Source organism: Chelmon rostratus, chromosome 16 (genome assembly GCF_017976325.1).
Source record: "Chelmon rostratus isolate fCheRos1 chromosome 16, fCheRos1.pri, whole genome shotgun sequence".
NCBI classification, from domain to species: Eukaryota; Metazoa; Chordata; class Actinopteri; order Chaetodontiformes; family Chaetodontidae; genus Chelmon; species Chelmon rostratus.
Window position 1 is genome coordinate 25,042,034 of NC_055673.1, and position 17,041 is coordinate 25,059,074.

The 17,041-nt window shown below is 40.0% G+C and overlaps 2 protein-coding genes across 3 annotated transcripts in view; one reads left to right on the top strand and one right to left on the bottom strand.

Moving 5' to 3' along the window:
- Window positions 1-5,058, top strand: mrps18b (mitochondrial ribosomal protein S18B). 2 transcript variants are annotated; one of them, XM_041954938.1, is made up of 8 exons: window positions 1-82; window positions 480-648; window positions 722-819; window positions 908-976; window positions 3,090-3,156; window positions 3,244-3,303; window positions 4,370-4,519; window positions 4,692-5,058. In XM_041954938.1, the coding sequence occupies exons 1-8, from the start codon at window positions 2-4 to the stop codon at window positions 4,886-4,888; spliced, it is 891 nt and encodes a 296-aa protein (XP_041810872.1). In that variant the 5' UTR covers window position 1; the 3' UTR covers window positions 4,889-5,058. The 2 variants fall into 2 exon arrangements, with proteins under 2 accessions (XP_041810872.1, XP_041810873.1); XM_041954939.1 differs by lacking the exon at window positions 4,370-4,519.
- abcf1 (ATP-binding cassette, sub-family F (GCN20), member 1) overlaps window positions 3,419-17,041 on the bottom strand; it is a 26,179-nt gene continuing 12,556 nt past the window's right edge. Inside the window, exons 11-24 of the mRNA XM_041954937.1 lie at window positions 13,504-13,589; window positions 13,282-13,421; window positions 10,367-10,515; window positions 10,189-10,272; window positions 9,301-9,425; window positions 8,884-8,996; window positions 8,447-8,621; window positions 7,868-7,942; window positions 7,360-7,430; window positions 7,252-7,284; window positions 6,310-6,478; window positions 6,161-6,225; window positions 6,009-6,081; window positions 3,419-5,427 (exon numbers count right to left, since the gene is read on the bottom strand). Of these exons, the coding sequence (XP_041810871.1) occupies window positions 5,261-5,427; window positions 6,009-6,081; window positions 6,161-6,225; window positions 6,310-6,478; window positions 7,252-7,284; window positions 7,360-7,430; window positions 7,868-7,942; window positions 8,447-8,621; window positions 8,884-8,996; window positions 9,301-9,425; window positions 10,189-10,272; window positions 10,367-10,515; window positions 13,282-13,421; window positions 13,504-13,589 (1,525 nt within the window). The 3' untranslated portion in view covers window positions 3,419-5,260. The remainder of the gene's footprint in view (window positions 5,428-6,008; window positions 6,082-6,160; window positions 6,226-6,309; window positions 6,479-7,251; window positions 7,285-7,359; window positions 7,431-7,867; window positions 7,943-8,446; window positions 8,622-8,883; window positions 8,997-9,300; window positions 9,426-10,188; window positions 10,273-10,366; window positions 10,516-13,281; window positions 13,422-13,503; window positions 13,590-17,041) is intronic.

The following is a 17,041-nucleotide window of genomic DNA, read 5'->3' on the forward strand; positions in this document are numbered from 1 at the left end:
AATGGCTGCCTCCATCGGTCGTAACGTGAGGGCTTTGTCCCGTCTATCGCCTTCAATTTTACATCCATCACGACAGTTTCCGGTATTACATTTAATTGTGCTGTTGATATACCTATCTTAAGTCGTTGTGTTTTGATGTTAGAAGAAATGCTGAACGCTACTATTATATACTCCGTGCAGTAACGTAGCTACCTAGCTAGGTAGCTACGTTACTGCACGGAGTGACGGTATGGTGTCATGTACAGTAAAAATCTCCATATTATGACCTTGATTTAATTAGAATTTGAAAATTTAGTCGTTAAAATATACACTTGTTAGACCACAGGATGTCGTTTCATGATTGATTGAGGTGTGTTAATTACTTTGGCTTGACATTACATTCAGTAAGTAGCCTCGCCACTTAAATAACAGCAAGTGGACACTTGTGAATGTTGGGATATTGTGATGATAGTGCTAAGGTGATTTTCTTTAACATTCAGTGCAGCCTGCAGAAGCTACCTGTAAGAACATGGCCGGGTCGCCCTCTATTTGTACCTCCAAGTCATTTTTTCTGCAAAGCAGCATCACTCCAGGATGAGGATGCGGCTCAGGTTGCTGATACTCTCTCCCACTACAAAGACAGACCCTGGGATTACCTGGAGAGTGAAGGTATGTATAGGAAAATCAACTCACTTGATAGTCCATATATTTGGTTTTACAATATATTCCTTTCCTCTGACAGAGTACATTGAGAGGTATGGAACCATTCCAGTGTGGGAAGGCTACAGGAGGAACCACAAAGGAGGCATTCCCCCACAGAAGACGCGCAAGACCTGCATTGTAAAATTTCTAATTTTGTCCATTTTACATTGGTTCCATGCATCGCATCTGTCATTTAAAGTAACTTTAATACTGTTTGTTTCTGTAGAGAGGAGACAAGATATGTGGCAACCCCTGTCCAATTTGTCGGGATCCAAACATTATTATCCACCACCAGGTGGGTTAGCATCTCAGTCACTCTACGTTAAGCACACCTACACCATTTAGTTACAATGCATTGGAGTGTTGTGTTATATATTAGTCAGTAATCTTTTGTCATCAAGGTCCAAGAGTATGGGGTTTTTTTAACTATTTCTAACTATTCTGCTTCTGTAAAGTTGGTTCAGAATCAACAGGAAAAGCTAGTCAAAGACCACAACAAAGAAGAACAGTTGTGTAATAAAACATGTAGTGGTCAGCCACTACTTCATTATAATCAGGACTAAAGCCCAAATCCCACTCCGTCTTCTTGTAAAAAATAAATCAGTGTCTTGTTAGGGCCTTATGTCATCCAGTACAAATTACATTAATTGCCTCTTAATATCATACATATCAAAAACTAGTGCCAAAAAGTAGGAAAAACATGTATTTGATGAAAGAGGACATGGTACAAAATACATAAACATTATGATCAGTATGATTACAAAAGTTGGAGGATGTGAATACTATTTACAGAGTGCGGCCCCTATTCCAAAAAATGTTGGGACGCTGTCTAAAACGTAAGTAAAACAGAATATATTTAATGTTTTTCTTCATCAACTTAATTGAATTTGATGGCAAGTTGGTACAGGGGCAACAAAAGACTGGGAAAGATGTGGAAAGCTCAAACACTGGCACCTGCCTTATCTGCCTTTTTTAATTATATTAGGGTGAGACTGTATGAGAGCTTTCCTCTTCTAAAGGTTAACATTAAAAGACTTGGATACAGGATTAAACTTAATTACAGAGGCAATATCACTTTCCACTAATTTGCACAAGTGGTTAAAGTAGAATTAGGACAACGACTACAAAAGTAAAATGCTGTGCACAGATTGTTTCTTATTATCTAATAATGGCAAATCATATATCAGTCACAGGGGACATTTTACAGCATTGAGTACTTTTACTTTTGATACCATTTATACATTTTGCTGGAAATACTTCTGTCCTTTTACTTAGCAGGACTTTTACTTGTAATTTTTACATTGTTGTATGTAAAGGATCCAAGTACTTCTTCTTCAACTGTTCAGAGAGATATATACTTTAATGTCTCCCTCGGGAAATTTGTTCTGGACTCCATCCTGCAGTTCCACAGAAGATAAACTAATACATGCTGCATAGAAAAATAAAAAATGCCTCAATGGATAAAATGTAATGTGATAAAATGCCTCAACAATACATGGCTTCCATATTACAGTTTACACAGGAGGTAGAGCAGTCGTCCATTTATCAGAAGGTCCATGTTTCAGTCCCTGGCCTCGGCAGCCTACATACCATACAAGATACTGAACCCCAAATTGCTCCTGATGCTGTGCATCGGTGGGAGTATGTTAATGCTTATAATGAGTAGCTACCGTGTGTGAATGGGTGAATGCAGGCTTGCTTTGAGTGGTCGTCAGACTAGAAAAGCACTGTATAAATACATTCCATTCACATGCAAACGACAATGGCAACATATTGCACAATTCTGATGGCCAACATCCTACATTACCCGCTAGTGTTGAGAATCTTATTGGACATAGGCAGCAATGCATGTTTCTAACAGCTCAGCCTGCTCTGGGGGAACCTAAATCTCGCCCCAGAGGGAAGGGCTGGAACTGTCAGTGGAGAATGGGAGTTGGATCAGACAGCCTGTACCATACAAGCAATATGTGATTTAACCTATACAGACAAGTTACCATGCCAAGCTATTATCCCATCTCTCATAATACTCTCTAAAACTGAATCATAAACTCCTTCGAGTTACCTACAAGAAGACACCAGGATTACATGTGTACAAGAATAAAAATTGTGAATTATGCAGTGCCACACAAAAGGGAATTGCTTGTTTAATGAGAAAACCCTAGTTTTAAGACAAATCTAAATGCTAGAAGAGAGTTCCATAATGATACGAATGATGAGTCAATAAAAATATTGCTATTTATGAGCTTTTTCTGCAATTGAATGATTAAACTGGGGTAACAAAATCACAATTAGCACCAGCATGCAGTGAAACTGAACATGCATAGCTCTATCTTGAACCATCATGCAGTACAACTTTTTGCCTTATTTCCTCCTGTGGTATGCTGACCCAAATATATCTTCTCTTGTAGAATGTGAAATTGTTGCAGCAGTTCATTAGTCCCCACACTGGGATGGTGTACGATCCCACTCGAACTGGTAAGAAGTCACCATGTCATCAAAGTGAGCACATGTAGTCCAGTTTATTACCAGGCTGCTCATGTTGTGATGGTTTACTGTCTCCAGGTGTGTGTATGAAACAACAGAAGAAACTAAATGAGGCAATCAACACAGCACAAGATCATGGTATGTAAACAGAAAGCAAGATTTAATATGAAATAAGGAGGGTGTACAACCCTGATACAACAAAAAGACACTCTAAAAGATAAAGTGTGATAATCAGTTCATCGTTTTTGATATACAGTCAATTGAAACACTATAAGGAGAGTATTTTTAATGTTTTACCTATGGTAAATATATGCATATTCTGAATTCAATGCTAGCAACATGTTTCAAACAAGTTGGGACAGGAGCAACAAAAGACTGGGAAAGTTCTGGAATGAAACATCTGCTTGGAACATTCAGATAAACGGGTTAATGTTTCATGATTGGGTCTAAAGGGGGCATTCTCAAGCAGGGATGTGGTGAGGTTCACCATTTTGTGAAACACATAATTGTATAAACATTACTCCACAGGCTTTGTAAGACTAATCAATAAACAGTTAATTTGACAATGATCACATTTTATTTTTATGTTTTGTAGTGTCCAAATTTTATTTAAAAGGGTTGTACTATAGGCGGCCCCTTTTGAGGTCCTTTTATCATAACCCTAATATTATATAATGGGTATATTATAAGTATAACTTACTTCAAAGTTTCAAGTGCTGTCAGTGAATGTTCCTCTGTGCAAATTTGTTTTGTTTTTAACTAATATAACCTATATTAGTTTTGACTTTCAGTCAAACTACATGTTAGGAAACCAAAATAGTGTCTCAGGACAAGGCTGTATACAATAACAATGAAAATTTACCAAAAGAAATTGAGTACCCACGTCTCGAAATAGTCCACAACAGATTCAGGGGGGATGGAGCCACACCACCCAAGTTAGGAGAAAAAGACTGAAACTGACACGGGAGACTTCAACATTCCCAGCAAGCACTGTTTAGAATTTTTAAAATCTCAGCAGCCATTGAGATAGCAGAGGAATAATGTATTGATGAGCAACACATGACCCTGCTGGTATGTTTTTGTGCAGAGGCAATAAAATATTACTGATAGAGTTCTGGATAATTGATTTATTTGCGTTGTGGTATTGCTTCTGTATGAGGGGATATGAATACTATAGCACACTGTTTCATTTTTTTTCCTTAAGCAAATATATATATTATAGTTCAAGACCTCACCTGGACTTTACCTCAGAATGTGGGCCTTGCATTATCAGATTGGACAAACCTGTTAGACAGCACTGGCTCATGGGACACAAGGTGCATCAATGAAGGCCACACTACTGAAATTTTTATGGGTAGGTAACAGCCTGTTTAGAGCAAATCAGATTTCAGAGATCAAGTAAAGGCTTCCAACATCAAACTGAAATATTTCTTTGTTCAGTGTACTAAAACTTCTCATCAGATCACGAAAGCAAACCCCTCCAGATCCAGCCCATTATCACGCTAACACTCTGTGTCCTCTTTCAGGCTTACTTCCTTTTCAGATTCCATATGTGGAATTTTCAGGAGAGGATTACTCCAATTCCCATGATGCTGTGGGGTCTACACCACCTCCCCAGTCCTTACCCTCCGGTGACACCTGGTATAAGTGGTACAGTGAAATAATGCCTGATGAAAATGAAGTGGCTAAAGTCAAAAAGACATACAAGGCTTACTTAAAATGATGGAAACTACCCAACCATTCCTGTTCATTGCTGCTGTTGCTGCCATTAATGCAAGAACTGTAGCTACTAATCTTTGATTTGCCACACATATGTACGTCAGTTAGACAGTGTGAATTTCCATTCTGTTTTCATATACTACAGGTATGTTAATAAAAATTACACAATGAAACTCGTGACGAAAATTGTATTTTATTGTTGAGCTGTAGCAGATATTGACCACAGATTATTTTTTAATACATTTTACCTCCCTCTTTATTTATAGAAATTAATAGTTACTTTGCGAGACATGCCGACCGATCCAGATGGAGTGTAGGTAGCATATGACTGAGGGATACAGGGTTGCACAGTCATGTGTCCTGACAGTGACTGAGATCATGCATTAACCTTGTTGACCATAGTCTCTCCCAGGGCTTCCAGCACCTCGCGCTTGTAATCGTCAAAGTCTCCGTCGATCTGGTTGACTGTACAGTCCTCTACTACCCACAGCTGGCACTGAGTCTCTGTGATGAGCCGTGCATCATGACTCACAATGATCACAGCTGGACAAGAAGGGAAAGTATGTTAATAGCATAGACCCGACCAGTACACTGGTGTTTTAAAGATGGAGTGGGGAGCTCCATCTATTGATTAATCACTGTAATGCAGTCTTAGCTGTTTACTGTTTCTCTCCTCAGGCAGCACTGACAATGTGCAATGTATGTCTCTTAACACTTATCATATAGAGCCTGATTAATACATTCAAAGATCAAAAGCTAAAATTGGGTGGTAGGATTCTAACACCCAATTTTAGCTTATTACCAACAACGATCAGTGAATTCTTTATGGAAGCTCATTTCCACCAAGGAAATAAAAAAAGAAATCAATGAAATACTGAGAATGGCAAAAATAAATTGCTATTGGCTCTTGGCACTTATACAGGTATAAAGACTATAAAATGGCATGCGATGGTGACCTCAACATATCAGCCAATTGGACATTGAAAATATACTATTGTGTTCCTTCGTGATGAGTAGGTGCACCTTCCTACCAGTATGAGTGATGGCTCATGTTGTAAAACACTGTTAGTGGTCTGTAACGCACGCAGACAGACAGAATGAGCATACTAAACCGATCTTCTTACCTCCTTTGTATTCATTGATGGCCTCTGATAAGGCATCAATTGACTCAATGTCTAAATTGTTGGTGGGTTCATCCTATGAGAGGAAAAGAAGTAAATTAGTCATTCGTTATCTGGTAGTACAATAGTGTGGATAAAGGATCAACAGCCCTTACCAAAATCAGTACATCAGGATGGCGACAGGCCAGTTCAGCAAACACTACTCTGGCCTTCTGACCACCTGTTCAAGATAAAATCCAAACACAGTGTTGGACAATGTCTCCCTTATTACACTTGACAGTAGTTTAATGGTTCATGTTCATACCAGACAGTTTGGAGATCTGAATGGTGTGGGCATGGCTCTCCAGGCCAAATCGTCCCAGGCACTTCCTGCCGTCCTGGTAGGGAAGGTTGAAGTTCCTCATCAGGTACTCTGTGGCAGTCTCCTCCATGTTTAACTGTTCAGCATACTGCTGGTTGAAGAAACCCACTTTCTGTAGGCAGACAAAACACCAAACTTACAACTTTTATTGTTTTACACTGACCAATACTCTGGAGTTACTAAAAGCTGTTTTCTGTCTAACTGTGTTCACACTGAAAAATGGTCCATACATGTCAGAAAAAACAGAACACAGCTCCACAGGCAGCCCTGCTCATGACTGGATGATCAGTGTTGAAACATTACTTGCTAGAATTTTTTTTTTTTTTTTTTTTTTACTTTTTGTTATTGAGGGACACATCTAGAGGCAGTTTAGAGAGATCAGTTGACCAATAACTAATCTGCATTTTTTGCCCATTATGTATATTAAAAATAATGAAACAGTTTAAGTAACAGAGACACTGCACCATGCTTTGTGTCTCCAGCACAGTTTGATATCTTTATCAGCAATGTTTTGAACAGGCTACAGCTACAGTATTTTGTATTGAAAAGAGCTGACAAACTTGCAGTAAGCTGACAGCACACTCAAACTGTCAACAGCTGAACTCTTCCCATCAGCACTGAGGTACAATGGCACAGCTACTTTTATCATAATTACTGTGACCGTTTCATGAATAGTAGTTTCATTGTGCCTGAAAGGCTACGGGGGTGTCTGACAGCTACACCACACCATTAGCTCTAAACTCTTGGGTCATGTTAAGACAATGCTAGAAACCAATGCAAGAAAAGTAAATATATATTTTGTCGGATCAGAACCTTGTCACAACAGGCTTCTGACCCTTCCTACAGTTGGTCAGAATAGAGCGATACATCAGCTGAGTTACTCACCAAGCGATGATTCTTCCTCATCTCACCTTTAGTCTAAAAAAAGAAACATCATGTCAATTCAGCTGTACTTACATTTTGGCAGGTTTTTTGTCATATCTTTACACTTACAGGATTTAATTTTCCAGTAAGCAGCAGCAGCAGGGTACTCTTCCCAACACCATTGGGTCCAACTATACAAACTAGAGGAAGGAAAAAGAAGTCAGGTCAGAATTGAAATAAACACTGGAACAGTGAGTGATGGGTAAAGGACATCATGATGTGAAGTAAGGTCAGCAGCAGACTGAACAAACTGTTGACAGAGAAACAATCTACAACGGAGCAGGTGTCGCTTCTGAAATGGCCTCAACATCAATAATCTAGTAATCCCCCTGAAAGCCTCCCTTTGCATTGCAAAATCTCTTGAAAAGTTCTCGAGAAAGATATTCTGGTGTCAGCAAGGGGGTGATTCAGTCCTGATTTGACCTCTAGTGGATATACTTTTTAACCCTCCATGGACACATCAAGTGCACAGGTTGATATGTGAACAATGCTACTTGTGTTGCAGCTATTTGTCTGTTGCACATGCGTCAATGCTCTCAACGTTACCCTAAAATTACAATAGAAGCAGCATACTTACTCCTGGAGTCCATGTCAATTCCAAAGTCCACGTTTTGGAAGAGGGGTTTCTGACCCTCATAGACAAAGTCAACACCTATACAGGGGAGAAACCATGGAGTCAAATTCTGCACAACTTTTAACCAAGCTCCCAATTCCAAATGTTTTCATTTCACAAATAGTGTTAAGTAAATATCCTCAAAAGGATCTGATGATATTACATTAAACAAGCAAAAGTAACTCTGGTATATTATGGCCTTTCATTCCAAAAATGGCATTTATTAAATGAATCTGATTAACACACACAATATGGACATTTTTGTCAGCTGACAAAATGGTCCCTGGTAAAAATGGTCCCTTGCCAGATTAGACATGGAATACTGCTGTTAGCTGATATGCATCCTATATATGCATATGTTGCCATCATTACTTCTTATTCATGTAACCACAAGACAGCAGTCAATCCTCACCTGCCCCCCGTCAAGCTCAGTTTCATATTTTGGACAGTCAGCTGTCACCTGTACTCTTAAAACATTTTCTGTGTAGTTGTAAAAAACAGCCAAAGCACTGAGCTGATGCAGCAGTCTGCAGATATTCTTACTATGCAGTCCCAGTATGGGTGGTGAGAGAGGAGGTGGGTTGGGGAAGGTGAACTTGACGGTGTACTCTTTTGGCCTTTTGAGGAGCTCTGTGGTTTCCTGGCTCTCCTCCTCCTGACCTCCCTTCTTTTTGCCTTTCTGCTGTTTTCTGGTCAGGGCCTCCTTAGTTTGTTTCTCCTGAGAGGAAACATTTTCATTTTTGAAAAATGGTGTCAGATACAAAACAAACATGAGACAGAATGGATGAATAAAGCATTGGTGTCAACAGTGAATTGCAAGGTGTGGCACACCCTTTTGCATAGCTTGAGTTTTCTGATGAATTTAGGTCAAGTTGCCAAGAAATTGGTTTTTTTTTCTTCAAATTTGGTTGTTTTGTTTTGGAGCCAGCTTGCAGATCCATGTACTGTACTGTTACTGTACCCTGACCAGCCATACTCACTGCCTGTTTGGTGGACTTGCCACCAGCCTTTAGCTCTTTGAGTTTCTTTTCCTGTTTGTCGTACTGTTTCTGCAGTTCTTTCTGCTTCTGCACATACATCTTCTTGAAGGTCACTTCAACAAAAGCAAAATTTTAAAAAGTCATTTAATAATAATTATAGCTGGGCTGCTGTAATCTCCTATTAAGTCTCAGTAATTATCAGTAAGTTTACTCCAATCCAACTGTAAGAGAGCTACAAAAAATAGAATCAAAATAATAAAAATAAATGTAGACAATTTCCTACTTGGATGAAATGAACTCTTAGCTAAAACAAGAAACTAAGCTGACAAACCGAATGGAATAAAAAGATACTCTTAATGGGAAATCAATCTGTTATCTTAAACACAGTACGTATCACCAATCTATAAGGATACTTACAGTAGTTCCCTCTGTAATAGTAGAGTTTCTGATTGTCTAAGTGGACGATATCTGTGCATACATCGTCAAGGAAACTCTGGTCGTGGGAAACTATGAGGAGAGTCTTCTTCCAGCCTTGAAGGTAGCTGTAAGTGGAAAAGAGAATATACAGATCTCTCTGAAGGACCAGCACAGACAGTTGCTGCAACTATTACAGAGTTACATCAGATAATTTGCTGTATTTTTACTGAAGCCAAATGATAAAGCTTTCTGTAGCAGACTGAAGCCGATCACTAAACTAAAAGACAAAGCACAGAGGGCAGATCTACTATATAACAGCAAATGTACACAGCATTCTGCTGTGCTCCAGCTTTGTCATGGTGTCCCATGTCTACAAGTAATATTTCAGAAGTAGACTGTTTGTTCTTTAGCAGTCACTTTCATATTATCAATTTAAAGGTTACAGTTTGTTTTGTTGACATATTTTGTGTTTGACAAGCACAAATGCAAGAATGCAGCTCATTTAGATGTGGCAACATATGCTTTGCAGCTGTACTTCAATAGAACAATCGTTAGTTCCTTCTAACCTACAGTATCGGTCATCACTTATTTTAAATGTCAATACAGCCGATCTCACTGCACAGCTACTGCCATTAATCCCCATAATTCCATCCATAATTCCTTTTGTCCATCAATGCATGGTTGTCAAATAATGAACTATCTGCAGCTCAGCACCTTGGTAATTTCCACTGGTCAACACAATATTTAATAGCAGCGATTTCTTTTCTACTTGTTCAGTTGTCGGACAAGAGAAACAAAACTATGTAAATTAAACAACTACATGGTGAATTCGGCTGAATTTAAACATGGTGAGAGTGACCACAGAGAGCTCAAAAAGCAGCTTCATACTTGTTGAGCCAGATGACAGCATTCAGGTCCAGGTGGTTGGTGGGTTCGTCCAGCATCAGTAGCGTGGGTTCCATGAACAGAGCTCTGTGTGTACAGATGGTAAGAGTGAGTGAAGAAAGAACTTTTTAACAGATTCATGTCGGACCAGTTCCATTAATGAAGTGTGAAATGGGTGTACCTGGCGAGGGACACTCTCATTCTCCATCCTCCAGAGAACCTCTTGGTGGGTCTGTTCTGCATCTCAGGAGTAAATGACAGACCAGCTAGGATCCTTCTCGCCTTGGCCTCAGCTGCTGCAGCTCCGATTGCCCTCAGCTCTTCATAGACCTGTTGAGGAGGAGAAACACAGAGACAGGTCAAGAAACACAAGCAGTCAGATGATCAGACAAGTTGTTAACAAGCCAACAGTTTATCCAGATTATCTAAACCACCTTTTAGGCATAAAAAACTGAAGGTGAGGACACCTGAAAAGTCACTAATAATCCCTATTGCAAAGGAAAAAGACAATTACTGGTATGACAACATGTTGAGACTAAACCACGAAGTCCATCTGTAAACTGTGATGAATGTTTACAAATGAACAGTCAACAATCATTTATAAAATGTTTCTTTCCTTGTAGTACAATAGAATTATCCCTTAAATCTGTATTAACAGATGTTTTGGCTACTAAGCAAAATAAACTGTCAGCACACTGACATTTTGTCACCTTATCATCAGCACCCTTTACACAGGGATGGCCATTTAGAACACGTTTTTTTTGCAATGATACCCTGATAATATCACATATAAAATACAGACCAACAACATGAGAGACAATATCAAATGATTTAAAAACTTGAGTATTATTGATCTTGGACCATGGAGAGACATAATCTGTGAGATGCATCAATTCTTTGTTAATTTTAAACACAACTGTCTGTCTGCTATTGGCATTTATTGTGTCTCCTGTTGTGATCGTATTATTGGCTTGGATCAATTGATCCATGTGAATCTAATCGTTCTAATGGTGTATAGTATAAAGCGTTAGGTAGTTCTATTTCTTACCCCTTTTTTCTTTCTTAATATAGATCATTTAAATTTAAACTAACCCCCCAAACCACTTTTTTTCAGATGAGAACCAACATATATGGGAAGTAGTAGTACAGTGGGTACCTGTTTTTCACGTTGCTTTTTGTGTAGTCTGACATAGCTAGACCACAAGGTATCTCTGTACATTGAAACACAAGTTGAATTGGTTTTGTAATTACAGGAAAGCTCCCTCTGCTGTGTGCAGCATGAGTAGGTGTGTCTGTTGCAGCCATATGTAAGTGTATTTGATAGACATGCCCCTTGGGACACTGAATATTGCACTTACACAATATACTTTGTGTTTTCTGCCAAACAGATCCTGTTGAGATGCTGAATCCTACCCTCTGTCTAACTCTAAGAATGATTCAAACATGAATTTCATTTAATAATTCATCTACATAATGGGGCAAAACTTTCACTTTGTGCTCTTTTCTATTCCTGGTATTTTATAACTATAAACGATGGCAATAAAAAAGTAACCTCGATTGAAATATTAAGGAAACGTGTCTCCTGTACTGGAACATCTGTTCTACCTGAGCCTGAGTCAGGAGAAAGTCCTGCCTGGTTCCAGTCCCAAAAGAAGCTGAGGCCATCTGACCCAGCCAACTACAGACCAGTCGCCCTCACATCCCATGTGATGAAAGTCCTGGAGAGACTGGTCCTAGCCCAGCTGAGTCCGCAGGTGAAGACATTCCTTGACCCTCTGCAGTTTGCCTATCAGCCCCATTTAGGAGTCGATGACGCTGTCATTTACCTGCTGCAACATGCCCATATGCATCTTGATGGTGGAGGAGGCACTGTAAGGATCACATTCTTTGATTTCTCCAGTGCTTTCAGCACCATTCAACCTCTGCTGTTGGGTGAGAAGCTGCAGGGGATGGGTGTTGACGACGCAGTGATCTCCTGGATTGCTGACTACTTGACAGGCCTATTTACAACCAAGCATTAATTTCCTGGCTGACGATCTTTTACCCATGTGCAGTTGCAAACCGTGGCCAGGCATATTTTTTTGACAGTTTGGGGCTGTGGCTTCTTCCTTGGTGAGGGGCCTCTCAGGTTATGTCAATAGAGGACTTGTTTCACTAGGGATATAGGTACTTTTTGTACCCGTTTCCTCCAGAATCTTCACAAAGTCCGATGCTGTTGTTCCAGCAGTTTATGTTCATCTCTTGGAGCAAAACACATCTCCTTCCTGAGCAGTGTGAATACTGTGTGGTCCCATGGTGTTTATACTTGCCTGCTATTGTTTGTACAGATGAATGATGTGCCTTCAGGCATTTGGAAATTGCTCCTATGACTGGACCAGACTTCTGGAGGTTACAAAAAATGTTTTTTCTGAGGTCTTGACTGATTCCTAGTTATTTCCCCATGATGTCAAGGAAAGACGAACTGAGTTTGAAGGTAGGCCTGAAAATACATGCAAAGGTACACCTCCAATTGACTCACAAGATATCAATTAGCCCATTTGAAGCTTCAAAAACCATGGTATAATTTTCTGGAATTGTCAAAGCTATTTAAAGGTACAGAAAAATTACTTGAGTCATGCAGTAGATGTAGATGTGAGTAGATGTCCTAACCACCTTTCAAAAGAATAGTTTGTTAGCATGAAATCTGTGGAATAGTTAAAAATAGTTTTAATTACTTCCATGTGTGTTCTTCTGACTTCAACTGTACTGTCACAACTGTTACTTCTGTTGATAATGTTAATTTTTTTAACATTTTAATTTAAAATTCTGGCCACGATGTAATTTCATATATTCATACATACATATACTAGTATTATGATTTGTCACATTTCTATTATTAATATTATAGTTGGTATTGTTATTGTTGTTATTGCTGTGCATCTGTGTCTCTCTCTCTCAACCAAAATGGTCAAAACCATCTACCTTGATGGTTGCCCACCTAGAGCCAGCTGTCATGGGATCATTCAGTGCTACAATTTGGTGGTATATAAATATATTTGAATTCAATTTGGCTTTAAAGCATCACACACACGCATGCACGCACACAAACACACGCACCTTCTCCAGCCTCTCAGCCACACTGTCCTCTCCCTTCTCCAGACGAGCCTGGAGCTGTTTCTCCTCCTCCAGAAGCCTAAGACGGCGCGTATCTGCCTTCAACACTGCCTGCACCGCTGGTGTGTCATCAGCTACAACCTCTAACAGAAACACAGAAACAGTCAGTGGGGTAGCAACGGCATCAACAGAGAAATGGAGAGCACATTCTGACAGGTCACTTACCCTGTTCACACAGAAGAACATCAATGTTGGGGGGTATACTGAGAGCTCTATTGGCAATGTGTTTGAGTAATGTGGTCTTTCCTTTGCTGAAATATGAGACAAAGACAAGAGAAGACTGAATCGAATATCAATTTACAGGTGAACATCTAGCAAGACAATGGCTACATTACAAATCACAGTAACCTGGCAACTGGTCATTCCACAAAGAAACCTGAAGTGAGCCATTGCAGCATAGGCAGCAGTATTAAGAGGCCAGGGGCCTCCCCAAAATGGTCACAAAAATATTACATTACTGTTTTGATGACTCCCTAAAAAACCATCTTGTTCCACCTTGAATCCTCTAGTACTTTCTGCTCTAAACATACAAATTTAAAGCATCTGCATTCGGTCCTATCGGCAACAAAGATCTATTTCCTCCCTCAATCTTTGGGTTTACTTTTTCTAAATGGAAAGATTTATATCTTTAACGTTTTAAAGATTTTGTCACAAGGAGTTATTTTCCTGCATTGATTCAATTTACCTTGCTCCATAATGTTCAGTTTTTTCAAGTAGTTAATTTTTAACAAAAAGAAAAAAGATATACATGAGACAGTCCAGCACATAGTTGTTGTGAATTAATATTAATTATTTCCTTTGAAGATAAGGTTAAAATAATTAAATAACACAATTAATGTTGTTGGTTTAAAACTGCTAATGTTAAAATACTCTCTTATTCACTGTGAATATGAGAGAATCTGTTAGCTATTAGTGGTAATTTGATAAAAATTTGAAACGTGGTAACAACAGATGCTGTTGTTCTGATGTACAAGATGTAATGTGTTGAATTGCCTTCTGTTAGCTTAAGAATGCTATGATGTCGAGTCGCCAGTTGCAAGATCAGGCTTTTTCTTACTTTGCTACATTATTCTTCTCTCTAAAACTGCAGCACATTGCAGAGCAAAATGTTCCGGTTTTAAGAGACACGCTTTGGTCATCATTTGAAGCTTCCAATACACAACAATAGTAGTAAGGTGTAAAATGGTAGCTGAGAAAGCATACCCTGAAAGGCATAAACAAATGGCTGGGATAGTGTACAGGAACATCTGTACTGAAAATAGACTGGAAGTCCACAAGTCCAAATGGTTTGAGAAAGGTAATTGAGAATGGCAGAACTAAGATCCTAAGGGACTTCTAGTTCCAGAGACTGACAAGCAGGTGCTGGCTAACCATCACTGTGGTGGTTGACAAGGAAGAGAAGACAGCAGTAGTCATCAAGCAATGGCAACACCAAAGAGAAAGTCCACAAGCTGAAGAAAGAACTAGGCCGTGAAGGTGCAATCCACAATAGCCACAGTGGTTATAGGAGCACGAGTGGTTGTGACTCCAAAAACGGTGGGTGATGGTACACCTGAGGTCTCTGTTCAGAAGAGTATAGTCCTACCATATATGCTGAGGAATGTCTCAACTATGATGCCCATGGGCCATTTGTTTCTTTTCATCTGGTTGTCTTTCAGTATCACAATGCCCCCTATTGTCAAGATTGTGTTCTTCATTTAGCCATTGCCTAGGCTCTGCAGGGTAGCAAGTACCTCTCTCCTCCGGTGATGCCAAAAGACATTGGCAAGAAGAGAGATAATTTTCATCAAATCCACCTTTGGGAGGAGGAAGTGCACACATTTTCTTTGTGAGAGGTGTTGCTGGTGTTAGGATAAGTGGGAAGGTCTGGATTAGTAGATACAGGAATCAACGGGCCAGCATTCTTCTCTGCAAGCCGCCACAAAATTTGGGCCACAATCTGACCTTGTCTGTTTCACCTGTCCTCTGATAGAGAACCGTCAGACCAAACATATATGAATGTGAAGCTTGAGGAGTCCACAGACTTGACAACTTAGGGTTGCGCTTGGGGTCTGTCACTAGCTGAAGGAAGTGGGTGGAGTTTCACAGTCAGCTGAATTCAATAGAAATGCTGATCCTGACAAGCATATAGTGTGAGTCAGGCTGCATGCTGGGACTGATCTTAATGGATTTCTATAGCACTCTTCATAAATCAAATGCAAGAAAATCAGAGTTAGCTAAATGCTTAAGGGATGAGATAAGCTTTTAGCTTTCTTTTAAAAATTAGAGGTGGCTGCCCTGATAGATGTGTTTCAGGGTATTGGAGCATAACTGACAAAGGCTGTATTCCTGATTTTCTTTCAGTTACTTCTGAGAACCTCCAATAATCCAGCAGATGATCGCCGTGTTCTTAAAGGCAAATAGTGAACAAGGGATTTAGCACCCCTCCTTGAACCTCCACCTTCTTGTGGTGGAGGGGTTTGAGTACTCAAATGATCCTAGGAGCTATGTTGTTTGGGGCTTATTGACCCTGGCAGGGTCTCCCTAGGCAAACAGGTGCTAGGTAATGGGTCATACCACTATGTCGCCCGGATATGCGTTAACGAGGCCTCACCCTGGAGCCAGGCCTGGGGTTGGCCCATTACATTGCTCTAGGAGCTTGTGTACTTGGATGATAAGAAAAAAAGATCTCAGCCTTGGGGTTAAGTGGGGGTATTGGTGGTGGCTAGGGACTTCAGGCAATGGTGGTAGTTTACAGATGCTGGCGTGAGGATCTCTGCCCCATTGTCAGGTAGCTGGTTGCTATCAATATGCATAGGAAGGGCTAGACTGGTCTTCTTGTCAGCCAATTCCACAATGAAACCCCTTGCTGTTCGGCCTGCAGTGGTTAGACGGAGACCTGGACAGGCCTACAAGCCACCGTGTCTTGCACCCACTGTGAAATTTAGTGGAGGATTGGTGATGATCTAGAGGGGCTTCAGCAAGGCTTGAATCGGGCAGATTCGTCTTTGCAAAGGACGCATGAATTAAGCCACATACAGGCATGTGAGAAAATTAGGACACCCCATTAAATAATCAGCTCTTTATTTAGAAATGGTACACATACCAATATCCAGTCATGTTTTTATGTATTTTTCAAAAAGAAAGTGATTTGATTGCAATTTAACAACAAAAATGAACATTGTTTGACAAATCCAAAAAAAGAAAAAAAATAAAGTATGTATTTCAATGGAGGAAAAAGTTAGGACACCCTACCCACTAGTAGCTAGTGTTGCCCCCTTTGGCTGATATGACTTCAACGAGACGCTTTTTGTAGCCTTTTACCAGTCTCTGACATCGATCAGGAGAAAGTTTGGCCCACTCCTCAATGCAGAATTCTTTCAGCTGTGAGATGTTTGAGGGGTGTCTTGCATGTATAGCCCGTGTCAAGTCACCCCACAGCATTTCGATGGGATTAAGATCAGGGCTTTGACTTGGCCATTCCAGGACTCTCCACTTCTTCCTTTTTAGCCAGTCCTTGGTGGATTTGCTGGTATGCTTTGGGTCATTGTCTTGTTGCAGTATCCAGTTACGCTTCAGCTTTAATTTTTTGACAGATGGTTTCACATTTTCTTCAAGCACCCTCTGATACACAGTAGAATTCATGGTGGATTCTATGATGGTGAGTTGGCCAGGTCCTGCTGCAGCAAAGCATCCCCAAACCATGACACTGCCCCCTCCATGC

Excerpts from the sequence above, each read along its gene's own strand:
- mrps18b (XM_041954938.1), top strand. The coding sequence starts at position 2 with ATGGCTGCCTCCATCGGTCGTAACGTGAGGGCTTTGTCCCGTCTATCG. Across the intron at positions 820-907 it reads AGACGCGCAAGACCTGCATT|AGAGGAGACAAGATATGTGG; the intron begins GTAAAATTTCTA and ends TTGTTTCTGTAG. Across the intron at positions 977-3,089 it reads ACATTATTATCCACCACCAG|AATGTGAAATTGTTGCAGCA; the intron begins GTGGGTTAGCAT and ends CTTCTCTTGTAG.